Genomic DNA, 26,240 nt, shown 5'->3' with positions numbered 1-26,240 from the left:
GCATAAGTTTGGGTATACTCTTCAAAGAAATTAATAGAAAAGATAGATTTTTTAAATAAGCCCCTTGAAAAAGGCTCTTGATATAAATGTTACTCTTAGCCACGTGCTAAATATTTAAATATTTTTAAAAACCTTTCCAAAACCTTCGCAAAGTTAAGTATACCCTGAGTAAACTGTGACTACATGGCACATAGAATTGTTATTGAAAACAACGAAAAGACTTGCTTTCAATACTCCGTCCTAAATTCAAATTTTTTTGACCCACCCTCGAGGGTCGCCGGAAGGCGTCGTTGGCAAGAGGACTGGGTAAGGTGAGGCGACGTCTCAGGGACCTGGCCAAGTGCTGATGGCACGTTGATACGCTGTTCATTGACCAAAATTAACTCGGCCTCATCTCCCATCGCCTTTCGTTGGAAGGGGCCTTTGATGCGGACTAAAGATACACCGTCGCGTATTATTTTTTCGCCGTTCTTTTTTATTATTGTCCGAAGTTATACAAATTTAGTCTGATAGCCGGTGGTTGGGGTGGCGTGGCGGAGTGGTTGCCCGAGAAGCTTTTCAATTTCCAAAGGTAAAAAGTTTTCTTCACAAATTGCCAGTTGAGGCATGCGGACGGTTGCTGGCCCTATTACTGATGTTGCCGGGCGGCGGTCTTTATTATATTGTTATTTGAAAATTAAGGCAAGTTTAGGAGGTCACGGTCCGTCGGCGAGATAATTTTATTGGACATTGAGATCTCAATGCTGATTCTTTTTTATTATTGTCTTTCCCCGAAACCCACACACAATTGATTACTGGAGCGGATTCGCAGAAACGCTTGAGCGGTATTTCCCTGAATGCCAGGCTTTACCTCCGACCTGATAATAAGTTTCAATTTTGCATGAAGTTTCCGCTTAATGCTGTACAAACTAATCGTAAAAATTCCCGGACTTCTGGCTTGGTTTACTGTTATTACAGAGACCAATGTAAAATGCATGGAATCATAAGCCAGGACTCGAGCCCCCGAACCAAAACGAAACTCAAATTAGGCAACAAAGGCGACTTTGCTTTTGAAGCGTAATTTGCAATAAATTGCCACAAGCGGCTTTTGGCCCTGCCTTCAGCTGTTTTTGTGCCCCACTCCGGCCACTCCAATAGTGTTTTTGGCCATCGCATCCCATGGCAGGCCAGTAAATTTATTGATGATCTCGACCGACTGGCCGTGCCAAAGATAAGCAGCTGTAATTTGTGTTCGCCAACACCAAGGGCAACGGCAATGGCAATGGCAACGGCACCACTAACGCAGTGTCCATATTCCATCGAAGGAGCAGGACTTCTGGGTGGAGACCGAAGAAGCAGTGATGGCGGATATTAAACTTAAAAAGAAAAATATTTCAATCTTATTACAGTATTTTTTTTCTAGTTAGTATGAATAAATATATCATTCTACATTTTTTCCAAATAATTAATTGACTAAGTCCTCTTAGTTTAGTCTACAAAAAGGTCATATTGGTCATCACTATTAGGGAAAATGGACCAAGACAAAGCCAAGTAGGTTGGAGGTGGTGATTTAGGAGTGCGGCGGGGTAAAATGATGTGTGCTTTGTAGATTGAAAGCACCCCCGGCAGCTCCCCCAGAAGGAGTGGCAGTAGCAGGACCAGCAGCAGCAGCAGCTTCGGCTGGCGACCAACAGAGGGAGCCACTCGGCTGTCCACACAAATTGAAATAAATTACAGTAGTGGCTGACAGGAGCTGCAGGACATGCAGGACTAACTGGACCGGTGTACTGAGATCGGACCTGAATAAGCAACATGAGTGGTTATTGTAAAGTTCGCACTGCACAATTTAACCAAAAAGCCAATGACAGCTGATATTGCACCCCCGGGCTGAGAGTTGCAACTGCTACTGCAACAGTTCGACCTCGTCCCTAGAGGATGATAAGGGCAGGTAGGGAGGGGTGGGTACTCGAGTAGGTAATTTGCATTGCACTTACCACAACCATGCTCTTGTTCTTGACCAGCATATCGATATAACGGCAGCTCAGCATCGTCTGATTGCATCCGGTGTGGACTGGGCAGAATTGTTGCATAATCATTTCCTCGCTCATCTCGTGATTCGCCACAGCCAATTTGATGCCAGTCGGATCATGGCCAATTGCGTAGCAGAACAACAGAATCTGGACCACGGGCAGGCCCACAATGAACAGCATCACCCTGTGGAAAGGCATCGATATTTGTTCGTTAAGCACAAGTACGTAATAATTGCACGGCCAAACAAGAGAAGCTTAGTACGAGAGCAAAATAAGCAGCTTATTTATCTGAATGGCAATCGGGAAATAATCGCCTTTAACTTATGCAGAGGTTAGTTTTTGAGATTCATCAATTTTAATGGGATTATAGTGTTTTTTTTTAGGAATCACTTACCCAACGTTGCGCATCATCCACAAGAAGTTCTTCCAAATAAGGGCGTGCAGATGGTGCGACTGCATCACATGAAGATTGTACCAAAAGGATGTGGGTGTCTCCTGGACCGGGGGCAGAGGAGGAGCTGCAACCGCAGTACTGCTGATCGGATCACGGGCTGCCGAGGACATCGATATGTTGTCACCGAACTCGCCGGAAATCTCGGCGGCATGCTGCTCATCTGACATGTCCAGAGCAGGATTGGAAATAGCCGGGACTGTCACCTGTTCGACGATCTCCTGGGCGATCGAGGATCGACGTCGCTTACCCATATTTTGCATCACGGAGAGCTTTAGGAAAACATCTTCTAGAGACTCGGCATTATATTGCTGTCGCAGATAATCGGGCGATTCTTCAGCCAACATTTTGCCTCCGCGCAACAAACCAATCTGAAAAGAATATAAATTGTAAATTTAATATTTTATAAATGTCGAAGTCAATTGTCTTGAATTGTAACTCAAAAAATGTCCTGCCCTGATATAGATTCTTGGATTTCGGTCACCCCTGTTTGTCCGAAAGATAATTGAATCGAAGTGTTCTTTCGGAAAGTGTCGCTGAGCCAATCAAACTTTTCGACTTTGATGCGAGTGGTCACTTGTCCTTATCCTCGACCATGTCGCCGAATCTTTGTCAAAGTTTGCGCTCTTTATGCACATCCTGTTGTTGCCAAAGTCGATGAAGTTTTATTGACTTCGCCGTTGCCTTGACCAAATCTCTTGTTCACGCAACGTGCGGAAATTAAGTTAATTGATTTCTGTGTTCGTACATGACCAGGCATCATCATATCATCATCCCTTTAGTCCTTTGGCGGGCTCTGTGTGTGTCTTTTGGGTGCGAAAGTTTGCCGCCGCTTTGCCTTGGAACTGCCACTTTGGCGAGGCTTGTTCGTCAATCCGAACGAAATGGATGGCTTCATTAGACATGCACATGAGTGGGATCCTGCAGCCCTTTCACACATCCTTTCCTTGACTGCACAGGAAAACTCTATGCTAAATAAACCACACAAGCCCGGCTAGCTAGTTAGCAAACTTTTGCTGCTTGATTTGGCTTCGTTCCTGATTTTGGGCCAGCAAGGAAATCGTCCATTTCCTCGGGCCGAAACAAAGCCTGGAGCTGTTGTGTTTGGCTAATTCGCTCCCTCTATATGGTCAAGTTAAGGCTCTGTCTTTCGACTTCTCAGGGCCAATTAACGTCTTAATTGGATTGCAATAGCAAACTAAATTACGGGCTTCCTGGCCAGCCAGGCAATTGTAATTTTATTGGCCAACTATGTGATATGCATTATTATGGCCAGCAATTTTGCATGCCATAAATAATTTTCAGCTTGCCTCCTACCCGACACGCAGGGGAAATTGAAAAATTGAAAAATGCACATGATATTTATGGCGTGGCTTGTGGGTGGAATTTTCCATGAACGACGGCGGAGGTTATGCCGAAATTTATTCTGGAATATATAGTGCCAGCTAGTCAAGTGAGCGCTCAAATAATTTTGCATAATATGGGAATTTAAGAATTCTAAAAAAGCTATATGTTCCCCCATCGCCTTTTCATTAAGTACTATATCCGTGTTTAATGGGTTTTCTGTTGAAAGCTTAATTCGCATGTTAATCGTGTTGTCACCTATCAGCTATACCAATTATTAAAGTGTTCGTTTTGCATGCTGTTCGGATTTTCGTTTTTTGGCTTGTGCTACTCAAGTGCAACATGCGGAAAATTACGCGACAAAAAGCAAGGAACAAAACCAGGAACAAATAAGCAATGTAAAAGGAAATGCAACCGAAACAATATTAACTATTAAAGGCGCCCCCGAAGGGGAATGGAGTAAATGGCAAAGTACAGGACTCGTAACAATATATCCATCACATAATGTTACGCTCCCTGATTTCATTTATTAGAGCAGAAAGTGCTGCATGTTCAACTGGGGACATTGAGAGACAGTCCCCTCGCGTCACGCCCCCGCTGTCTTCACATTTTGGCCATGTGGAATAGACGCGATTTGGTTTTTTTTTGTGTTATCCCTGCCCTGTCTCCTTACATTTTTTGTCCTGGTTTTTTTCTTTTTGTTTCAACAACTTTCCTTTTTTCTTGTCATTTTGTGTGTGAACCAACAATTTCCCCTGAGCCAAGGCAAAGGCAAAGGCAACGCTGACATTAAATTTGGGGAGCAATGTCTGTCAAAAAAAAGTGAAGCGCTGCACTCTGTTAGGAGCGAGACGGGAAGCCATTTGAGATTCTGTTGTGTAGCCCAAGTTGGTTGACCTCGCACAGGATGCTGGCGGTCCTGCTCTAATACTGACACCAGTGCAGGCGCTGATCCTGTCATAGTGCGATGCCAAATGTGATGTGGGTCGCACTGCTTGGGCGGATTTAATTTTTAAAGAGCCAAAATGTTGCCATACAAATTTTACGGAAGTTTTAAAGTTCTGTAATATTTATTTTATAAATATTTAAAAGCCTTTTTTCACACAACTGAGTAAATCACTGAATTTATCCCAGAATATTTTCAAATACTTTACATATTTAAGAAAATAAATATACTTTTAAGCCTTTCTTTTTCACACATTGAATTGTAATAATCTCACAAGTTATTGGCAAGACGACAAGGTGCTTTTGCCAGACACGGCAAAAGCTTCACAAATTTTAAATAGTCCATAAATATTTTTCAATTAAAATAAAACTTTTAATCGCCGCACCATACAAATAACAATAACCGAATTTAAGCACGGCAAAGTTTCAACAACTCTCTGCCAGGAATCAGTAGACATATTCTCACACACACACTCGATGGCAGTCGTAAATGCGCATTTTACGATTATGTTTAATGCTCCTGCTTTTGTTTGAGTGCATTCCCATCCGAATCAGGAGCAAAAGCACCAGCAGAAGCAGAAAAACTAATGGCAGTTTTTGCCTCCATGCTACGTATAATTTTTATTGCCACATGAATTTTCAGCTTATAAATTGCCAGAGTGCAATAATAATTTTTAATGCCCGGGTTGTAGAAGAGCCGGAGAATAGATCAAGTTGCATGTAGGTGCCAATTGGAGTGGCTCACTCAATCAGGCTGCGAGTGCAGTAAAATTTATGTGTCTGTCTGTGTCGAGAGGGGCTCTGCCTTGTCGACGATTGGCCAGCAGAATCCCACTGCGACATGCCATTTCGTTGACTCAGCACATCGAAAAAAAAGGAAACAAGCGTGGCCAAAACACAAGCCCGAGGACTTCCCAAAAGTCTCTGTATTTTGGCTTTTGGGGGAAAAAAAATCTTGCGAGCTTCTCGTGACGTGCGGAATTGCCCAAAAATATGTACAGATAACTACCTTGGTCCGATCTGAAGCTTTATCCTGTGTCCATCCTTGTCCCTGACCAGGATTCGACTTGAGCTGACTGACTCGAAAGCATGCCACGGAAAAGTGACAAAGCTGAAAAAGCAATTTGCTGCCGGGCATAGTACTTTAACAGTGAAAAAAAAAGTTATAATTTTTCGTAAATGATAATTAAATTAATTTAAAATTACATGACACACATTAATTAATTACGCAGCTTTAGTGTAAGATGGCAGTGGAAAGTATTTCATACTTTAAATATTTTTCTGTGTGTACTCTTGTCCATAAGAGGCGTGGATTGACTAAGCTTAGACTAGCTGCTGCTCTAGCCTCGCTGGCCGGCCAACACGTGTTCCATATGAGCAATTAAACACTGTCACCAGAAGTTAAAGACACACAACAGCTCCACAATCAGGGACTCCCTAGGGCTTTGCATGCGAGGATACGGGCGCTGAAGGGCAAGGATATTTACCAAGAGGGGCAACTTCTTCCGCAAGTTAGCTTTTTATAGTCCCGGCTCGAGTGAAACCCATAAACCATAAATTTTATCTAACAATTCGCATTAAATTCACATTTCAACGCTTGACGCTCGGATTAAGTGAGCCAGGATTCTATTTGATTCTCCTGGCATGGGTTCGATCCTCGTGCCTGGTTTTATGGACTGAGAGCCAGTCGATTGTTTTGTTTGTCAGACAGAATCCTGTGACACCCAATCCCGTTTTCATTCCCAAGTGCCAAGTGCTGAATGTCGATTGCCCGCAAACAAAGGCGAGTTTTCTATTCCTGGCAGTGATTTTGTTTATTGGCCATAACTCTTTACCGCAATGACTTTTGGCCGCGTGGCGGCGTGACAACGGAATCCCTTTGGGGCATGGTCCGAGGGGGTGCAGGATTTCCAAAGGAGTGGTGGTACGAAACGTGTTGTCAATTGGCAGCCGCACAGCATGTGAGCCCTTTAGACCCCGCTTCAGGTCCTTAGGGGGTCAAGTGGGGTTGGAGGGCTCCAGGCTCGACCTGGCTGATTGTTTCAGTATTGTGGGAATCAGACCCAAAAGGATTTCGTATGAATTATGGATGGATAAGGAGCATTTAAAGTGGCCATAAATTAATTTTCAATTTAAACAGTAAAGTATGGATTATGGATTTTTGCTGAGAAAATAATTTTTGGCACCCAATCAATCACACTTTGTGGCATCTTCAATGTGAGATATTTCCATTTTGGTTTCAAATCTAATCAATAATATTTTGTTTAGTATGAGTGTCCTGAAATTTGGTAGAAACCTATGCATTGAATTTTAATAATAATAAGTGGCATACCATACATTAAATTCGCCAAAAAATTTAATAGGAAAAAATTCCGCTTAACCAATCATACTGTTGATTAATTTCTGGCATCCAATCAATCAAATTAAACGGTAGGCGAACACTCTTTCAAGTTGATGTGTAGAGTGTCTCAAGTGCCGATCTGCGGCTCATCTTGCACTTTCTTCTCCTCTTTTCACATCAATCTTTTCCAGAACGTTGTCATTGATATATTCAACCATCTCACACTTCACTTGAGCTTGCGTGTGTCCCTGGGTAAGGATTTTGTTTGTTTTATGTGTGCATATCCTGTGCGTGTTGCCAAGTGTCTGTATCTCAGCCTGTCGCTCCGGCCGTGTATCTATCTGTCTATCCAAATGTCCATTGTGATGGGCGTTTGTTTGCGAGCTTTGTCACGATTTATTCCTGTATTTTTCTTTTTCACACACATATCTGTTGTTTCCTCCACCGAGTTCATTGTTTGCAGCACGCATTAAATGACTAACGCAGTTATATTTCCCTACCCCGATCAAAGGACGGTTCCCATCTGTTCCGTCCGTGGCATAAATAAATCTGAAGTAAATTTTGCAATGTGTCTCGCTCGGAAATGCCTCGTAAATCCTGAAATGGCCATGGGTCAACAGAGACAGCCACCAGTAATATTCAAGTCCTGGTCTTTTCTCTTTGCACCATTCATTTTTTTTTTTTATTTTTTGGCTTTTTCTTTTTTGACAGGACACGGATTTGTTGCAGCCTCCCCGTTCCGTCCGACCCGTCCGCCCGAGCGCAGGATACAAATTTGTCAAGTCCAACGAGCGGGGAAAGCGGAAGCACTTAGCGCCGCATGTTGACAGCCCTCGGCGGAGCTGATAGCTGAACTTTCACCTTGACAGTGGCAGCATTATATTGCTCATACGCCCCATATTACACATAGATGTGCCAGCTAGCCATAAATCACCCTGGCAAACAATGCGTGGGCGCCAAAAGCCATTGACACTTGGTTGCAGAACTCCCTTGGACCCAGGAACCCGTTTCCATCCCCTCCAAGCCAGGATGTTACTACTTACCATATGTGCCTGGGCACATTCGTCGATGTAATGTGTTGTGATTATCACAGTCGTGTGGCCATTTTTGGCAATGTCCACCAAATGATCCCAGATGCTGTAATCAAAAAGATGAAGAGTTAATCAGATGATATATCAAGGGGATGCTATCAAATGATAGCCAAGGGTACAGAGAAAACTATTTCTAATGAAAAGGAATATATTTTAGCTATTATCTTACATATTTTATTATTTTTATTATTTTTGTGCTACACAATTATGTGCTTTAATCAACATCACCTCTAGGCATATGTAAGGCTAAAATGTGTTTATTTTCGTGTAGAAACTCACCTCTGTCGCAAAACTGGATCCACTCCCACTGTCGGCTCATCCAAAATAAGCAGCTCCGGCTCATGTAGCAGGGCCACTGCCAAACTCATCCGACGCTGCTGGCCTCCGCTCAGATTCTTGACAAATTTCGAGCCATTTGGCAAATTGAGCAATTTGAGCAGGAATTCGGTGCGATCCTCGATGTCACTGCGGGCCATGGCCGAAATGATGCCGAAGTAGATTAAAGTTTCACGCATTGTGAATTCGCCGTAAAGGGCTATCTCCTGCAATAAGCCGAAATTGTAGCACGGATATTATTTCAGGAGTGCAACAATAGATTTCCCAAAGCCCACAAATAATGCCTACTTTGCGGAGCAGAATCTTTATAATTTTTAAGTGGTAAAACATAAAACAAATTGCAGTTTTCAAATATTTTTATAGGTTTTAAAAACTCCAAATTATATTCCAAGTTAGTTCCCATTTATTTTTTTTATCCTTTCCTTCCTTTTTAATCTTCTTCAGACACTTTTGCGTTCTGTGTATCGAGCATTTAAAACTTTTCACGGTATATGTTTTCTTTTGTGCTTTCCCCATTTTATTGCGTTTATTTAATTTAGTCGACTCAGGCATGGGGCAATAAAAAGAGCATGAAAAATTCAGGAGCTGCTGGGTGAAGAGCACCAGTCAGCCAGGCAGCAAGGCAGACTGGCAGCCAGGCATCCAAGCAGGTGCAGTGCGGCCCGGGTTAACTCACCTGTGGCATATAACCAATCCGGGGTCCCGGCACACCGGAACCACGCGATCCAGGTCGTCCGCCGAGCACCCAAATCTCGCCCGAATTGAGGCGACGTCGACCAACGATGCAGCTGAGAAGCGTTGTTTTTCCACATCCAGAGGCGCCCAGGAGACCATATCTGCAATTGAACACGGGTAGTTGAGTATAAAGTCATTCTCATAATAGGGTATATAAATATATTCGTGCTCAAGCATGTGCGTGTATAAGGATTAAAGCTCAAAGATCTAATAAAAGTTATTTTTATACGGAGTGGTTAGTTTTATTTATTTATTCTAAGGTCACTTGGCCACTGTTGTTTCAAATCTATTAACAGCCATTAGACCATAAAAGATATTTCTGAACTTTAAAGACTTTAGTGTGAATATTTAAATGCAGTGGAGCTTTAGCCCTAACTACTGACTGTGGAGGAAGTCCTTGAGGGCAAGGGGAGTAAGCCTACCTATAGGAAAAATTCAGCCTCTGTGGCTGATGGCTGTATTTAAGTTGGGCGCCCAAGAAGGCCAGGCTCTGCTGGTCAGAGGCGGATATTTTAAGGACGAGGAGGCTGTGTGGGTGTGTGTGGATGGCGTACAAATATTTTAAGCACTCACACCGACGCACCACTACTACTGCACTCACACAACGACAGGGACACTTGCAAAGGCACAAGGCTGAAAAGCATCAGGTGAAAAATCAACTGTGAATAGTTTTGCAAAAATATTCTGGCGCAAAAAGTTTCATTGCTCTGTGCGCTCTGTGTTCTGAGCTCTCCCCTTCAGTGGCAGCCCCGGCGTTCCACCTTTTCACCTTTGCCCCTGCTATTGCAGCCTCCGCTCAGTCCCTTTCCACTTTTCCACCTGTTTTTCAACCCGCAGTATCTTCATGTTCGGGTTCAGGTTGGTGTGGTATGTGCACCGCTTATCTCATGTGTGGAGGAGCTGTTGCAAAATATATTTAGGGAATGTTTAGCACAGCTTAGCGCGCCAGTCAACCCACCACCCAACGCCCCACTTTCCAACCAACTATCTATGGCACTGCAAAAATTTATTTTATTTCTAAATTGTATCTATTTATTAAGTTTATTTAATTCTTAAAATGTCTTTAGATTTCTTCTAAAATTGTAATTAACCGGGCTTAGTTAAAATAGAATGATAGCTAAAGAAGTGTCATATTAAGGACAATTCACTTAAAAACTATCTTAGTGTTTTAGTGCAATAAGGACCTCCCCTGAGCTGCCTTTTTTATAACGTGCGCAACGCGCGAGTTTAGAAAATTGTTGGTCTGGCAGTTGCCAGTTTCTAGCTAAAGGGGTGTGGGGTGGGTGTATCTGTGATGTGGCCAGAGCGGGCGGGTTCGCGGTTAGAGGTCGGTTAAGGTGGACGTGTGTGTGTGTGTGTGTTTAGCCATGAATAACATGCAGTTCGAAGCGACTGCACTTGGTATTCGTGTGTGTTTCCGCGCCAGGGAGATGAGCTGCACTTGTATAAGCCAAAGCAAAAGCCAAAGGGGTAAATAAAAGCACAGCCCTGCTCTGTCCAGCTTAAGGACACCAGAGTTGTCCAGAGGTGGTAGAGGAGGTGGTGAAGCGGCCCGGAGTGCAGCATCAGGTAGGACAATGGGGCCAGATATGATTAAACTCTCTATGAAACTGTAACCCTCAGATAAAACTTACGCAAAGTGAATAATTTGTTAACTTTAATTGGGTTTAACATTTAAACACGATTTTTACACAATTAAGAGAGTTGAGAGCTTAAAGTTAAAAAAACGGATATTAATGGAAAGCATCTAATATTGCGATAAAATGATTTTAAAGACGTGAACCTGTATCCCTTAGTAATAAGAATTTCCTTCGAATTGCCTGAGAATTGAATAAGGATTTCTTGCTATTTTTATTTGAGTTTCCTGCGGTAAATTCCTCTACTTTAAGCGGCATTTGCATGTAATTGCATTTTGCATATCGCATAGCATAAATCCAATGCCATAAAGCGTTAAATGGGCGAGTGTCGTGTTAGAAATGGCAGGAGCCGTAAAACTTTGCGGTACCCGCTAAAGTAGACGCTGAAAAACATTCCAAGTCACAAATTACCAACGTTTACCTGCGGTGTGCGCATATTTTAGAGCCGGTGGAAGCCGTAAGCCGCAAGCCCTGGTTTTTGTCCACCTCCGGGCTGTGCTCGCCGGAAAACAGGAAAACAATGCAAACAATAAGCACCGATGCAGACGTCGACGTTGACGACCCGGGCTGATGTTGATATTTCAGCCCATTAACCTTTTTTTTTTTTGCTCTGCTCTACCCGCATTTAGTCTGCCTCCATTGGATTCCGCAACTCATTTCTAGAGGGCTGTGATTGATGATTTGTGTTGGCAAATAGGTCGGGGAATGCATTTCGGCGGAAATGAATTATGCGCTAATTAATTGCACGTCGCTTGCATTGCTATCATCATCAAGTCAGTAGTCGGTAGTTGATTTTTTGCTGTTTTTTTCTGACCATTTTATTATATGTCTCCCAGTTGAATGTGTCATAAGGTAATTTAATAAATTGTTTGTTTTATATTCTGCCCATGATTAAGTGATCCGATAACTTCATGAGTGGCAGATTCCCTACCAACATTTAATTTTTGCTTCATGATGTATTATTTAAAAGGAAAAAAGTTCTTAATTTTGTTACAGAAAATCAATAGATCGCATAAGTTTCTTTTAAGGCTCCCTTCCATATCATATTATTTTTTGTTTGTTGTTTACTCTCGCCTCGATGTAGTGATGACTGCAGCGGGAGAACTAAACGAGGATAAGCCAGGACTGCCTGGGCGGGAAGGGTGTGCAAAACTTTGCACTTGACTTGAACAATTAGTTCTTGTCCTCCCCCCAGAAAATCTCACCCATGTTTTACCTCTACCCTCACCTTTTGGCCCCTTGGATTTCATTAGTAGTTGTAGTTGTTGCTAAGCAGTGCGTCACAGGCAATTACAGGGGCGGTAATGCGTATTTAATTAACAAGCTTACTTAGTAGTTTTCCATGGAAAATTTAGCTCATTGTTCGGCAGAATGCGACTCGGAGAAGCCGGGAAACTAACTGACATTTAGACTCTCAACGAGTTTTGCTCCAGCCTCCTACTGCCTGCAGCCTCATGCCTGCTGCCTATTTGCCTGTCCAATTAAACGGTAAACTTTTCTTATGGCCATTGAATTCTCACACCAAGCCCACCCAGCTGCCAAATAGTTCGGTTCTGTTTAGTCCGCCAAGGATAGCCGAATTTTTTTGGTGGATGGAGCTTACATCCCCCTATTTTGACTTTAGTGAATAAGGATCTTTTGTGGGCTTATGGACTCGATGCTAATTGAATTGTCATCGATTAACAGAGCCTTAGATCCTTGAAATGGGCGAGTGGAATAATTCCCAGTCGCCAGAAAAAGAGGTGGGTGATAATTTGCAGAGAGGAACAAGTGATGCTTAGCTCGAAATATTTCTAACACTGACAAAAACATGTATGCCTTTCTGTCACTTTTAGATATACTTAGCTTCGGCCAGTTCTAATAATAACAGAAAATTTAGCTTTAGATTTTGTGTCAAAAATTAGTTACTAGAACTTTTATACATTTTTAAGGTTGTGTAATTCTGATACGTCTATCGAAGACACAATCGTGAACCAACAAAGAACCAACTAAGAAATTTATAGTGCGGGCTAAGAAATTCAGATGGGTGGCTTTTTGAGTAGACCACAGACCGATAAGGACGTCGAAGTTGGCGAAGGAAATGGTCTTAGGTATTGTGTTAGCTCCATGCAAGGGTGGAGATGTGAAATGGAGGACACACACGCTGCGACTTTTGGGATACATAAGGCCTTTCCAAATTGGTCCTACTTCGGGGTCTTCGACGGACATGGAGGAAAAGATGTAGCACTCCATTGTGCAGAAAACATGTTGCATACTATCGTCAAAACCGATGAATTTTCACAAATGCAATTTAAAATGGGGATATGGACGGGCTTCCTGCATTTGGATGAGCAGATAAGGAAGGGCGTTGAAAAGACAGGAGGTTCCACGGCAATATGCTGCTTCGTCTCTCCAAAACAAATTTATTTTGCAAACTGCGGCGACTCCCGTGCTGTGTTGTGCCGGGAGGGAAAAGCAGCTTTTTGCACCGTGGATCACAAGCCTACTTCCGCTATTGAAAAGGATCGTATTCAAAAGGCAGGGGGCAGCGTGATGGTAAAGCGGGTTAACGGCTCCCTGGCCGTTTCTCGGGCTATAGGAGACTTTTATTTCAAGGGCGACCTCACCCGCGGAAGCTGTCAGCAAATGGTGACACCAGAACCAGATGTCACGGTACAGCAGCGCTCAGCCAGCGACGAGTTCATTATTCTCGCCTGCGACGGCATTTGGGATGTGATGACAAGTGACGAAGTCTGCGCCTTTATCCATTACAAGCTTTGTATAACTTGGGACCTACCAGAAATTGTGAACTCGGTTTTAGAAATTTGCCTAAACAAGGGAAGTCGCGACAACATGACCCTCATGATAGTGATTTTGCCCGGAGCACCAAAAATCGACGACGATGCGGTGGCTGCTGACAAGAAGCTGGATAATAATATTGCTCAAATGGTTCGGGAAGTCATGGTCAAGTATAAAATCTTTGACTACGAAATTTTGGTCCGCACCATGAAAAGAAAGGCTTCCAATATTCCCAACTTACCACCAGGAGGCGGTCTTTGCGCAAAATACCACGTTATTGAGCAAGTCTATCAGGAGGCATTTCCTCATAAGCCACATGAATTTCACGACTACTTTAATATCTGATTTAAAATGTTGACAGCCAAATTAATGTTTTTGTTAAAATAAAAAGTGTAAAAAAAAATTTGCTTGTTGGAAATAAAACAGAAGTCTGCCCTAATGTCTCTGGGATGAAGAAGAATTTTTTTCCATGTACCATTCATATCATTGTAATCATCACTTTTCTTTGTCGGGCCTGAAAGGTCTGATGTTTGTAGCAGCAGCTGGGCGTTATGGCCTTCGGATAGGCAACTTGTGTTTCGTCAAAAACAATAGGACCACAGTGCGTATGCTTGATTTTTTCAATTAGATACAGACGCACGCTTTACGCATACTCAATGTTGACGGGGCAAGGAACAATCAAACTCATAAAACTCAGACTCGGGCCGAGACCTTTCTGCTGCATGCTAATAATTAAAACTCGCCTGCCACAAAGGATAAGCCCCATGGAAACGGAATAGAATTGGTCGAAGGAGGGCGGTCGAAAGGAGAATGAAAAGTTATGAACTTCACTGGTCCACTCCAGTCCGCTCCAGACCATCCCGAGTCATGTACGTGCCACAACACACAACACTTGACCCAAGCAGTTGCAACAGTCATAACAATGACTGCCGCTGCTGCCCCCAAACAGCAGCTGTCCATTTTAATTTTCCAGCTTGTGTAAATAATTTAAACAATTCCATGTCCAGTCGCTCAGTCGCTCAGGATGAAAAAAAAGGAAGTACTGAACGGAGTCCGGAAGTGCTCAGTTATTATTTGTTACCTCGACTCCCTTTTAGCCATGGCCTATTACTTGCGGTTGCCGAGTCAGCATTTGTTTGGCTTTCTTTCGTTTTAGATTTTTTGGCTTTGCTTTTTGGTCTTCTATCCAAATATTTTTGCTGGTCAAGTGAAGTACATTGAAAGAAGTCATGAAGTGAATTGAAGTACAAAAGTACACTGAAAGAAGTCATTCCCTTTCAATTCAAATTATGTTCCAAGTTCACTTTGAGGTTCCACTTTATTCTAACCAGTTTAGAACTAAATTTGATAGTTCATCATTTCGGAGCATTCTTTTAGTGCAGTAAAAGTATGCAGGGGTGTGGGAAAATAAATGCAAACAATAACATGTGCTCCTGGCTCTTTCGTTCAGTACTGCATCCTGCTTCGGGTTTGGATTTTCTGTTTTTGAGGAGACCTTTCGCCTGGCCCGGCTTTATTCATGGTTGTGCATTGTTGCTCACCAGTTTGTTTGTTTGCTTTGTCTGACAGCGTGTCTATTGCATATCAGTGACCAACATATCGTTATTTTCCTATAATTTAGACAATTTTCCAACAAACAACGCCCATCTGTGGGAATATTCAAATAGTTTCTCCAGCACTGCTGGACTATTTTCTGGCATTTTAATCAACTTTTCTCGACTCTTGTTTTGGGTGCAACAATCCCTTATTAAATGCTAAAATCAAATACAGTTTGTTTTAACTTTTGGCCGTCTGGCTATTTGGCTTTATGGAAGTTTCTGCAAATATTTGACTTCAGTTTGGGCCGCCCGACAGCACTTGCAACATTTTTCTGTGGTCATTTTTCTATTTGCTTCGTTAACCGCACACGAAAAACAAGAGCGTAGATTCCCTGCGACTGAATGTTTGCGAAAACTTTGTTTGCCGACCATCGCTGGCCATAATGCTAAACTTTCTTGCGCCCGATTCCAGTTTTTTCAACTCTTCGGACTCTTTTATTTCATTCCTTTTGTCAAATGCAGACCGAACCAATTACAAACCCGCACACAGAACTGGGCCACCAGAACGGGGCGCCCCTGAAAGCTGAGGGCGAACAAAGTTTAGTTTGCAAACAATTGCAATTTATTAAGCCAAGAGCCAAGCACAGCGCAAACAATGTCCGTGTCCATGTGGCCAGCGTTGGCTGTCTTGCAGCATAATTAAAAGTATGGCAAGTTCAATGCGCTGAGTGCCCAGACACCGGACCATCTCGACTTTGCGCTTCAAAGAAATTCCAAATATTTGCAACTTAATTTTGGTTCAAACACAATTATGGCCGCAGATAATACAATTTGTAAAATAATTATATTTAGATCAGACTATGTGGTATGGCGACTAGAAAACAAGTACAAATTGAATTGCGGTCAAGTGAAAAGGATTGGAAAACTTTAACAGCAATTCGAAACAGTTTATCACAAACAAAATAAAATTAGGGACAAAGATGTTCGAAAATTGCCAACCCCTAAAAATGTGTCCCAAATAGCATAAACTTGGATGAAAACTAATTAGATTGAATTTTGAAAAATTCCTCTATAAAATTAAACGCCTTTGATGGGACTCAAATGGTACTTCTATGCATTTTCCATGCAAACAATTTAAAAAATATTTTGAGTTTAGATTTTGATGCAGATTAATAAAAAATTGGTTTACAAATCGTTTAAGGTATTCCGGGCAAGAATCGGATGAAAATTGGCAAAGATATGGCCTTCGTTGTGGGCCAAACTGCACCTCCATGCATTTTTCATAATTTTTAAGGGGATCCCCCACAAAATTTGACAAAAAATTTAAAAAATATTTTGTATTTAGATTTTGATGCAGATTAATGAAGAATTGATTTACAAATCGTTTAAGGTATTCCGGGCAAGAATCGGATCAAAATTGGTAAAGATATGGCCTTCGTTGTGGGCCAAACTGCACCTCCATACATTTTTTATAATTTTTTAGGGGGTCCCCCACAAAATTTGACAAAAAATTTTAAAAATATTTTGTGTTTAGATTTTCATGCAGATTAATGAAGAATTGATTAAATAATCGTTTAAGATATTCCGGGCAAGAATCGGATGAAAATTGGCAAAGATATGGCCTTCGTTGTGGGCCAAAGTGCACCTCCATACATTTTTCATAATTTCTAAGGGGATCCCCCACAAAATTTGACAAAAAATTTAAAAAATATATTGTGTTTAGATTTTGATGCAGATTAATAAAGAATTGGTTTACAAATCGTTTAAGGTATTCCGGGCGAGAATCGGATGAAAATTGGCAAAGATATGGTCTTCGTTGTAGGCCAAACTGCACCTCCATGCATTTTTCATAATTTTTAAGGGGATCCCCCACAAAATTTGACAAAAAATTTAAAAAATATATTGTGTTTAGATTTTGATGCAGATTAATGAAGAATTGATTTACAAATCGGTTAAGGTATTCCGGGCAAGAATCGGATCAAAATTGGCAAAGATATGGCCTTCGTTGTGGGCCAAACTGCACCTCCATAAAAATTGGGAAAGATATGGTCGCAGTGGGTCTAAATTTGCAAAGATTTAATACATACAAGTGTTGCCTTTTGGACTCAAATTAAATACTTGTTATTCACCTCGCCTCTTGCAACTTGTCATTATGATGTATTTTGGCGAGCGGCTTTCGCTTATGCGAAGAGTTATTAATATATTATTTGATCTGGAACTTTAAGTTGAGAGAGAATAGAATACCAAACAATAGGAGCACTGATTAGATGTGAATTTATTGCTGATTAAGATGCTTTTTAAATGAATTCACTGCCCACTCTTGGCGGGAGAACTTTTCCGTCAAGTTTCGACGTTTCCTTGTTTTTCTATATGTGCCTGTATCAGACATTTCCGCGCGTGTCCTGGCATGTATGTGAGCAAACTTTTTGTTGAATTGGCACTTTATGAAAAATTCAAGGACAGACATTAATTTCACGCAAACTTCTGGGCCAAGTCCAAATAAATTACATGAACTGTATTTGTAGTTGATGATGGGCCACCACCAGTAATCCGAAAAACGAAAACACCTCGAAAACTCAGCACATGAGCAAACAAATCAAAATTGCTGAAAGGCTCACTTTTAAGCTTTGATTCCGACCCCATATTGGCCGTTTCAATTTTGACTTAAAATTCTGTAATCCTTCAAAGTGCTTTAACCAATATTTTTGCATAATTGGGCCTCTCTTAATAGGTTAAAGTACTATGATAAAAAAAACAATGCCTATAATTCATTAAATTGACTTTTTTTAAACACGCCACATAATATATAAAAAACGTGTAGCAAATAGCTGTCACTTTAGTGCCGTTTTTTTCATTACATGAATAAAAGTTAATTTATTATCTAATTAAATACACATTGAAGTACACAAGGACGCTAAGCGTATTTAAGGCAAGCTTTATTGTTATTTGTGAGCGAGCATTTTCAAAATTTAATCAGTTCATCCCACTTAATTACAATAGAGTTTTGTTCTTCTATCTTTGGGGACAGAGAGCAAATATTTTGCTGTTCTGCATGGCATCGAAAACAAAATCACAGTGTAGCACTTTGTTTGGCCATTTGTTTACTGGCTAAATGAAATCATGACATTGTAGCGTGAATCAACAAAATCAGCTGAGAGGCAAATTGCCACAGACACGCAGCCATGGAGGCAGCTTCAAACATCGGCCATATATCTACGTATATGCATACTATACATATGCCAATTACTGCTTTTTTTGATGTCGTAAACCCTGATTTTATTTCCAGTTTCCAGTGGTGTTGCTCTATTGACAACCTAAACGGTTAGATGCCGCTATTGCGTTGTTTTACGTATTTATTTAAATTTATCGCATTGAGCTGTGCGTGCGGATGCGAATGCAATCGGAAAATTCCCATGCAATTTGCCGGCGTAGATTCCATCCGTGTAATTAACAATTTAGCGATTGCAGCGGAGGGCATTTTGTCATAGCATCTAGCTCAGCAGGGGTGCATAACAATGCAGAAATAAAATGCATTCGCTAAATAATGCAAATTCAGTTTTGACGCACATAATTTCAATTTAATGCAAATTATATACTTAACACCGTTGCTGTTTTCGCAGCTGCCCCGGGGCGATGCAGCATATAAATAAAGGTGCTAGCCAACGTAATTTAATTGCTTATTTTTCCATTATGGACATGGATGTGGATGCCTTTATGGTTTTCTCATTTATGTAATATTTCTAGCGGAAGTTGCGCATACGCCCCGTTGGTGGAAGGTCAACCCAAAAGAATGCCTCCAGTTATGCGCTATATGAGGAAACGGGATTTAATGCAAAGTGGCATCTGGCTGGAAATAAAGCTGCGGAATCCTAAGAAATTAGCTATTTTAAGGGATGAGGCTTGCAGACTTTCAGAATGTCCTGTTTGAGTTATAGCTTGTGTCAAGTACGACTGAATAGCACTAATAAAATAAAATTAAACTTGTATTCTAAAAACTAATTATTTATCTGATGGCATATTATTAAATTGTGCTTTGTCCTGTTCAACTTAATATTTTTAGTTTCTAAAACCTAAAAACCTAATATTTGAATTTTTCATTGTGTAAGAACTGTTGTTTGGGCCAGTTTGGTGAGGGAACGCTTAACTTATAAAATGCGCACACTCCGTTTTAATTACTCACACACACAGCTGGGTATGCACGTGTGAGTTGCTAATTGCGGGTCCACACACACTCGCACACTTTTAATGCGCACTTCCGTTTCCGCTGTAATGCCTGCGGCATAGTTTATTTTTATAACCCGCAACACGGGGCTGCTGTCGTAGTTTCAGCCACTACCTCCTCCTCGGCTTGCGGTGCGTAATTGTTAATTTTCAACAGTGCACCCTATTACATGAAGAACGACTCACTGACTGACTGACAGGCTAAACGACTGGCTGGCTGCCAGACTGGCTGTCTGAATGAGTGCCTGAATGATGCAGAAGAAAGGAAACCTGACATTTTGATATTGCTGTGCACTGGGAACAGCCGACATTGTAAGTGCGTGGCCGCAGAGAGGAAAAACATTAACACGGATAAACATTGACAGATGCCGACCAACCCGAATGCAACCACAGACTGTGCGGGAAAAAAGGAATAAGGCCAGGAATGAAGCGCAGCTTAAGCAAATTAAACGCAAAATCACAGCCCCGACGACGCCAAATGGATGGGCAAACAGAACCGAGGAGAAGAAAATCTCCGGCAAGGTCCTGGAGAACTGGAGAACATTATGCAATTATTTAAACATTGCCAACAGTAACGGCAACACCAGCCACTGGGCTTAAGCAAATTGAATTCGTCGCATTCTCCTAATTGCGGCCAACACTCAAATGCCGCGCTCCCCATAGCCACCCACGTAATGTCCTTGGCCAGGACACGCTCCAGTCTACAGTTTCAGCTTTCCCCAACCACCGCAAAATTCGTTTCATTTCTGGATAATTGCTGCTTGAATTTCAATTCGAACCAGGAGGCTCTCGGTACGCTGGGAGGGCAGCCTTAAAATTCTGCTGAATGTTCTCAGCTATCCTGCACTTGTCACAGCCTCAATGCAAATTGAATTTTCAGTGAAAGGAATTCGGGGAAAGCGGCTGTCGGGATATCCTAGAATTGGATATCCTCCAAGCTGATAAGACGCCAATTATATATTTCTATGAGCTTTAAAAGTAACACAGAATTTTTATCAATATTATTTATCTGAATTATTATTTTATCTGAATACTCACTTTAAGTTTTTGTACAAATTTTAATAATACTGATCAACAACAATATTCTCCCCATAGTTCAAAGGCCTTGAGTTAGTGAAATACGATGCGGGAAATTAACATTTCACCTCCTTGGGCAGAACTAATTTTCTATGCCACTTAACCGGGAGTGTGGAGGCATCAGAGTTCGACATTATTATGCCTTCTGGCGCGACCAGCACTTCAGTGCCCTTTCAATCAATTAATTATTGTTTTATGCCGCTTTCAATCCTTCAAAAGAGCCAAAAGCAGGAGAAAGGAAAAAACACGAAGCAAGAAAAGGAACTCCCTGTCCTAGGGCGAAGGCAAAAACCAAAGCGAAATGGACGCATACTTTACAATTAATTTGCCATTACGGCAGAGTCTTGGCCAGGGGCCCGCACAGCTCTCTGCCATTTTTAATCGATTTTCATTACAGACTCGTTGGAGCTCGCCCCGTTTGCATTTCCCTTCTTACCGTTTTCCGGCACTCACTTGACGCCTCAATTGGCCTCGTCTAAATGGGCAAACAAACTCTCGACGACGACGAGAATGGGGATGAGGATGAGGAAGTATCTTCCCCTCGGCCTCGAACCTCACGCACTTGGTTGCCTAATTTGACTAATAAGCTGGCCATTGCAACGGCTGTTGAACTTCCGGCGCGACGGAGGGATGTGGCTGGGATGGCTAAGCCTTCGGCCACTTTCGGTAATTATATGCCAAAACAGTTCAGCGGCGTTGAAGCGGCTGTTGGGCATTTTTCTTTAACCCAAGTCCTTCACACGCAAACAAATTTTAAACATTCTTAAAGGCAATGATTGCTTTCAGGAAATTCCGGGGAATATTTGTTCATTAAATCTCAAAAATATCAAAGAAAAAACGTATGGTCCAATTACTATAGTCTTTAAACAAAGATGGCAATTTTAAGTTACTTGAGTCCTAAAATCGTTGTACCCTTACTTCCATTTTCTTAAATACTTATTTATGTATGCAAGGATTATTTTCTTGAGTGCATCACATTTCTTTTAGACTCTGATTTCCTTTCGCCTTGCCCTTTTTTGTTGGTTCTCCCTATTGGTTAATCATTTGCCATAAAGATTTTAATTTCCGCTTTTTAATAGGCAAGACGTCTACGTTGTGGTTTGGGCTGATGGGACTAATCCTCGCTTCATTCTTTGGGGTTTTTGTTTGCCTTTTGAATATTTTTCAGGAATTAGGCATAGCAGTAATTGGTTTGCAAGCAAAGAGCTGTCAGTCAAGATTAAGTTTTCCCTGGAAAAGGGTTTAATAATTTTAATTGTGAAGTTTCCCAAACGCCACTCCACGTGCCAAGTGATTTTCATTCATTAGACTCATTTTACTTGACAAACAAGCCAAGGACAACCCGTCAACGACACCAGTGGCAAGGCACAAATTACCAAAGTGATATGTCTATCAATTGGTGGAGGTTAGGCTAAATGATTTGACTTCGAAATAGGTTCACACTGAACAAAATAAGTTTTAGAAAAGTAAAACGATAACTATTATAATGTTTGTTGAAAGCAAAGTGATATTGTGATTTTAGCTGTATGTTTTCTGTATGCATATAAAATTTATAAATTTATAATAATAATGACTTAATATTTAAAATAACTTATTTTCCTAGTGCAGTTTATGTTTACCTTGTCTAAATCATAGCCACACGCAAATCACTGACTGTCTCAGATTGGTCATCGATTGATTGGTCTATATGGTGTATGAGCTGCCATTGAAAGCCATTCAATAATTTACTAATGTCCCACACCGATAGGGGCGGAAATGATTCAGTCGACCGTCGGTTTCGGAAAGGGAAAACAAATCAGTGGGTCGACCTTAAAATAATAATAATGCAATTGAGCTAGAACCACATTCGGTCGACAGATACTAGCCTAATTATTTCAAAGTAAGCAATTTCTTACGCAAACATGGATCCGATTCTAAAGGCGTTCCGCCGATGTCAACCATGAGGCAAAACAAACTATTGATTGGCAGGTTTTGTGTTCAGCTTAATGACCGCATGCCATGATGGTCAATACTATAAAGTCGTTGAATTAGATGTGGGTTTGTTTATGCATAAATTGACCAGTAATTATAGGCTAATGAGTTTGCTATTGACCTCAAATAACTACCGACTCTAGTTGAGATATAAATACTAAAAGCACTGAGCATGTAAAGGCTATTCCAGTGTAAAGTTTATGATATCACATGGGAGTATGTATATATATATAGCGCAATCAATAAGGCATATTAATACAAACGTTTCTGGAGGCTTAATTGGAGGTGAACGAGCTCTTGTCACAGCCCATTAAGTTGAGTACATGTAATTGTTCTTGATTTTAAATGCAGGATAAATTACAATTTGTTCACAAAGATCCTTCATTAAAGCCTTAGGTAAGCAGCCATTTAATTAAACTTCAATTGAATGTACACAAATTTTGTCAATAAGCTTTAACAATGAATGATGGGTTTTTTTTTTAAATGCTTCTCCAAAAGTCAGATATTTAGCCTTACCCTTGGCCCTGACTCTTGAATAATTCAATAACAATTTACAATCAATTAAAATGGCTGGCAAAGATTAAAAATCTCTGACATTGGTCAAGTTTATTACGTGCGAGTGAATGAGACTTTGTGCGGCCATGTCCGAACTCAATTTAGCGTTACTCATGGTCCATTAATTCACCATTTTCATGGTAGGTGCAATAAAGTACAAAAAAAACCCAAAATACAACAAAAATCAGCAGAACAGAAGCGAGTAAACGATACGAAGCACAACCAAAAGTCGACACCATCAAGGACCCAGAAAAAGGGTCACTTCCAGGCAGCCGGGCACAAAACCCTCTAACTGTCTCGACCCCTCTCAACGACCAATTACAACTAAACAGCTTTAATTTAATTTGAGCCACCCAGCCTACCCCCTTTTTAGGACGCGTCTGACCCCGACCCCCACTACCTTCTCCCATGGGTGGGGCGGTGGCTGCTGCTGCTGCTGGCCAAGAACAATGGCGCGGATGTAATGTTCGCATTATGCTCGTTCACAAATTGTAAGCAGCCATTATGTTTCTTCATGTTGCCCATGTTTCCTGCAACCCCTCGAAGCGCCACGAATCCCCTGATTCCCCGAGCCTTTAGCATTGTAATGCCTTTGGTCCTGGGAGCAGGGACCCCGCCCAAACATTGCCGTGTTCGCCATTGTTCTCCGTTTTTCCCGTCCAGGCTAGCAGGCCAGCGGGCTTGCTGGCTCGCTGGCTCACTGGCTCTCGTATGTCAAAATAATGGTGGCAGCGGGCAGTCATTGTTATATCTTTGCTGTTGTTGCTGCCGCTCCTGTTCTGGCTTCTGCGGCTGTTGCAGTTGTTGCTTTTGTTGTTATTTTTGTGCCTGGCATTGTACCTGGCCATGGCTGGCGGCATAATCATCACCTAATGCCCCAACGGCGGCTGCAGTCCCAGAAAGCCGTCAATTCGGATTTGCCCTTGTTTGGCAGTAAAACTGAATGCTTCGACTTTAAAAACAGTCCTATTTAATGACGTAGTTTTTCCTACAAGCTTATGAATAATTTTCAACAAAGTCCAATTACTTTATGATTTGGTTTCTCAAATCGTATGATACCATGACCTTTAAGTTTAGCCGAATCGTCTCACGGCTAAAAGCAACAAGTGAAGAAGATGTCGAGACTTCAAAGAAAATTTGTGGTTTTATTTGTTGTTCAGGGACGCTTTTGCTTTTGGGGTCGGAGAAATAAAACATTTAATTACACGCACGAGACAGCGTGCATGTTATGGCCGGCAATTAGTTGATCAATTTGCCAAGAAAACCACTTTGTCTTTAAGTAATTGAGCGCGGAAATATATGAGCTAAGAAATGGATTATGGAACCATTTGGAAATTACGCAGCCCAATGAATAGAGTAAAGAAATGAATGGCATCCTTGGTCTTGACTTTTACCTTATTATTGGCCATTTCATAAAACCGATAATTCCGATTCTTGGCCAATTTTTAATCAGGGTTCTGGCCTATTGGCACTTTAATGCATCCTCATTTTTTTTGTTTGGGAAGCTGCTTGACTTTGGTATATGACACTTTTTGGTTAGTAATTATTAATCTAAAATTGGCAGACACAACTAAAATCATACAAACTTTAAATCTCCAAAGCCCCCAATAAAAATAACTCAATATGGAAATTAATTCCTCAGTTCCATGGCTTCAAATTTGATGCCATCCATTGAATTTTGACTTTCTGGCTTTGTTTGCCTGCCATTTGCAAAAACCATTTTTCGCAATTCAATTTTGGCGAGCAGCATGCGACTTTCAATCCACCAAATCAAACACACTCCGTTGGCCATAAATTCAGCCGCTGCAGAGACCGCGTAATTTCTGCGCTTTATTTATGCATCAATGGCGTGATTTATTTGCAAACACTCTGGCCCAGACCACAAACATCACTTCAAGTGTTCATTGTTGTCTACACTTGTCTTATTTGTCCATACATATACATATGGATGATTTCTGTTTTATATGTGTGGCTTCGGGTGGGGTAAAAAAATAACTATAATTCACTGCAAATAAAGCAAGAAAAACACAATTATTTATCACGGAGCAGACAGACATCCTCTCGATGTCCACGGGCACCCACCATCCTCCATCCATAGCGCCACCCATTTCCGCTCGGCAAACAAAGAAACTGAGCAACAAAACAAATGTCAGTCTGCAAGGGTAGGTGGAGCGGTGGACCAAGGGGAAGTGTCTGGGCTGGGCCTACAAAAGCGGCTCAAAGTTTTGGGCGACAACAAAAACACAAATCTTCTCAAATTTTTTTCGTGCCTGATTTTTGGGTGTGGTGACTGACAGCCAGAACACCCCAAAAGCTCTGAGAATCGGGTGGGAATATGGAAGTGGAAACAGATCCGCAGTCCGGAGTCCTGAGGCCGCATCCAACACGCCGTATTCCCTACTCCAGACTCCGTATTCGGTATTTCGGTCGGAGTCCGGGCGACATATTTTGTGCTAAATCTTCTTGTTCACACTAACGCGTTGCTGACAGTTTTTCTTTCTTCATTTTTGTGCTTCTGTATCTTTTTTTGTTTTGATGGCACTGCTGCGCCTCTTGTTAGACGGGTCTCTGCCTGTGGTTGTTTTTGTTTTTTTCAAGTGTGACAGTCAGTCTGTCAGTCAGTCAGTCGCTCAGGCAGTGTGAAATATCTCGCTAAATGGCCAAAACAAACACCCACATCAAGGCAAGTTGTTATATCACGGTCAGACTATTGCCCCTCCGATTTTGTGGTTGTAGTGATGGAAATGTTATTTTTTCTTACCTGGGTTGGGTAGAAGATATTTGTCAATACAAATTTGAATAGGCCAAGTGTATATATTTCTTGGCAAAAATGTGAATAATTCGCTTAGTTAGAATGTATTTTCAAGGTGGTTGGCGAAAATAACATCACAATTCTTAAAGGTTATTACTGTTCGTATTGACATCTTTAATATTTCTTAGAACTTTAAGGCTTTTACAATTAAATAATATTTTTCCTTGGAAGGTTCTTAACTAGAGATAGTTTACAGAAAATATTGAAAATAGTAAACAAATTCCTGAAATTGTTAAAAGCCCTTTAAAATAATTCATATTTATAGATCTTAAATCAAAAACCCAAATATACCAACTTATCTGGCAACTCTGGGGATCCCCTAACTGGTTTCGAACTTGGCTAAAAAAAACTGGTTTTCATTTCAATGGATGCTGGGGCTTTAGGCCGCCGTCTTTTGTT

The 26,240-nt window shown here is 41.4% G+C and overlaps 2 protein-coding genes across 3 annotated transcripts in view; one reads left to right on the top strand and one right to left on the bottom strand.

Moving 5' to 3' along the window:
• Positions 1-26,240, bottom strand: part of osy (ABC transporter oskyddad) — a 47,068-nt gene that overhangs the window by 3,689 nt on the left and 17,139 nt on the right. For both annotated transcript variants that reach the window (XM_017236612.3, XM_043211837.2), the window contains exons 3-7: positions 9,194-9,353; positions 8,461-8,723; positions 8,134-8,227; positions 2,404-2,831; positions 1,974-2,193 (exon numbers count right to left, since the gene is read on the bottom strand). In XM_017236612.3, coding sequence (XP_017092101.2) covers positions 1,974-2,193; positions 2,404-2,831; positions 8,134-8,227; positions 8,461-8,723; positions 9,194-9,353 — 1,165 coding nt within the window. The remainder of the gene's footprint in view (positions 1-1,973; positions 2,194-2,403; positions 2,832-8,133; positions 8,228-8,460; positions 8,724-9,193; positions 9,354-26,240) is intronic.
• Nil (Nilkantha) lies at positions 12,717-14,079 on the top strand. The gene has a single exon (XM_017236613.3). The coding sequence runs from the start codon at positions 12,912-12,914 to the stop codon at positions 14,010-14,012; it is 1,101 nt and encodes a 366-aa protein (XP_017092102.2). The 5' UTR covers positions 12,717-12,911; the 3' UTR covers positions 14,013-14,079.

The sequence above is a fragment of the Drosophila bipectinata genome, chromosome 3R (genome assembly GCF_030179905.1).
Source record: "Drosophila bipectinata strain 14024-0381.07 chromosome 3R, DbipHiC1v2, whole genome shotgun sequence".
NCBI lineage: Eukaryota > Metazoa > Arthropoda > Insecta > Diptera > Drosophilidae > Drosophila > Drosophila bipectinata.
This window is presented reverse-complemented; position numbering and strand designations above follow the sequence as displayed.

Bases quoted from the DNA above. Each gene is read 5' to 3' on its own strand.
- Nil (XM_017236613.3), top strand. From the start codon at position 12,912: ATGGGTGGCTTTTTGAGTAGACCACAGACCGATAAGGACGTCGAAGTT.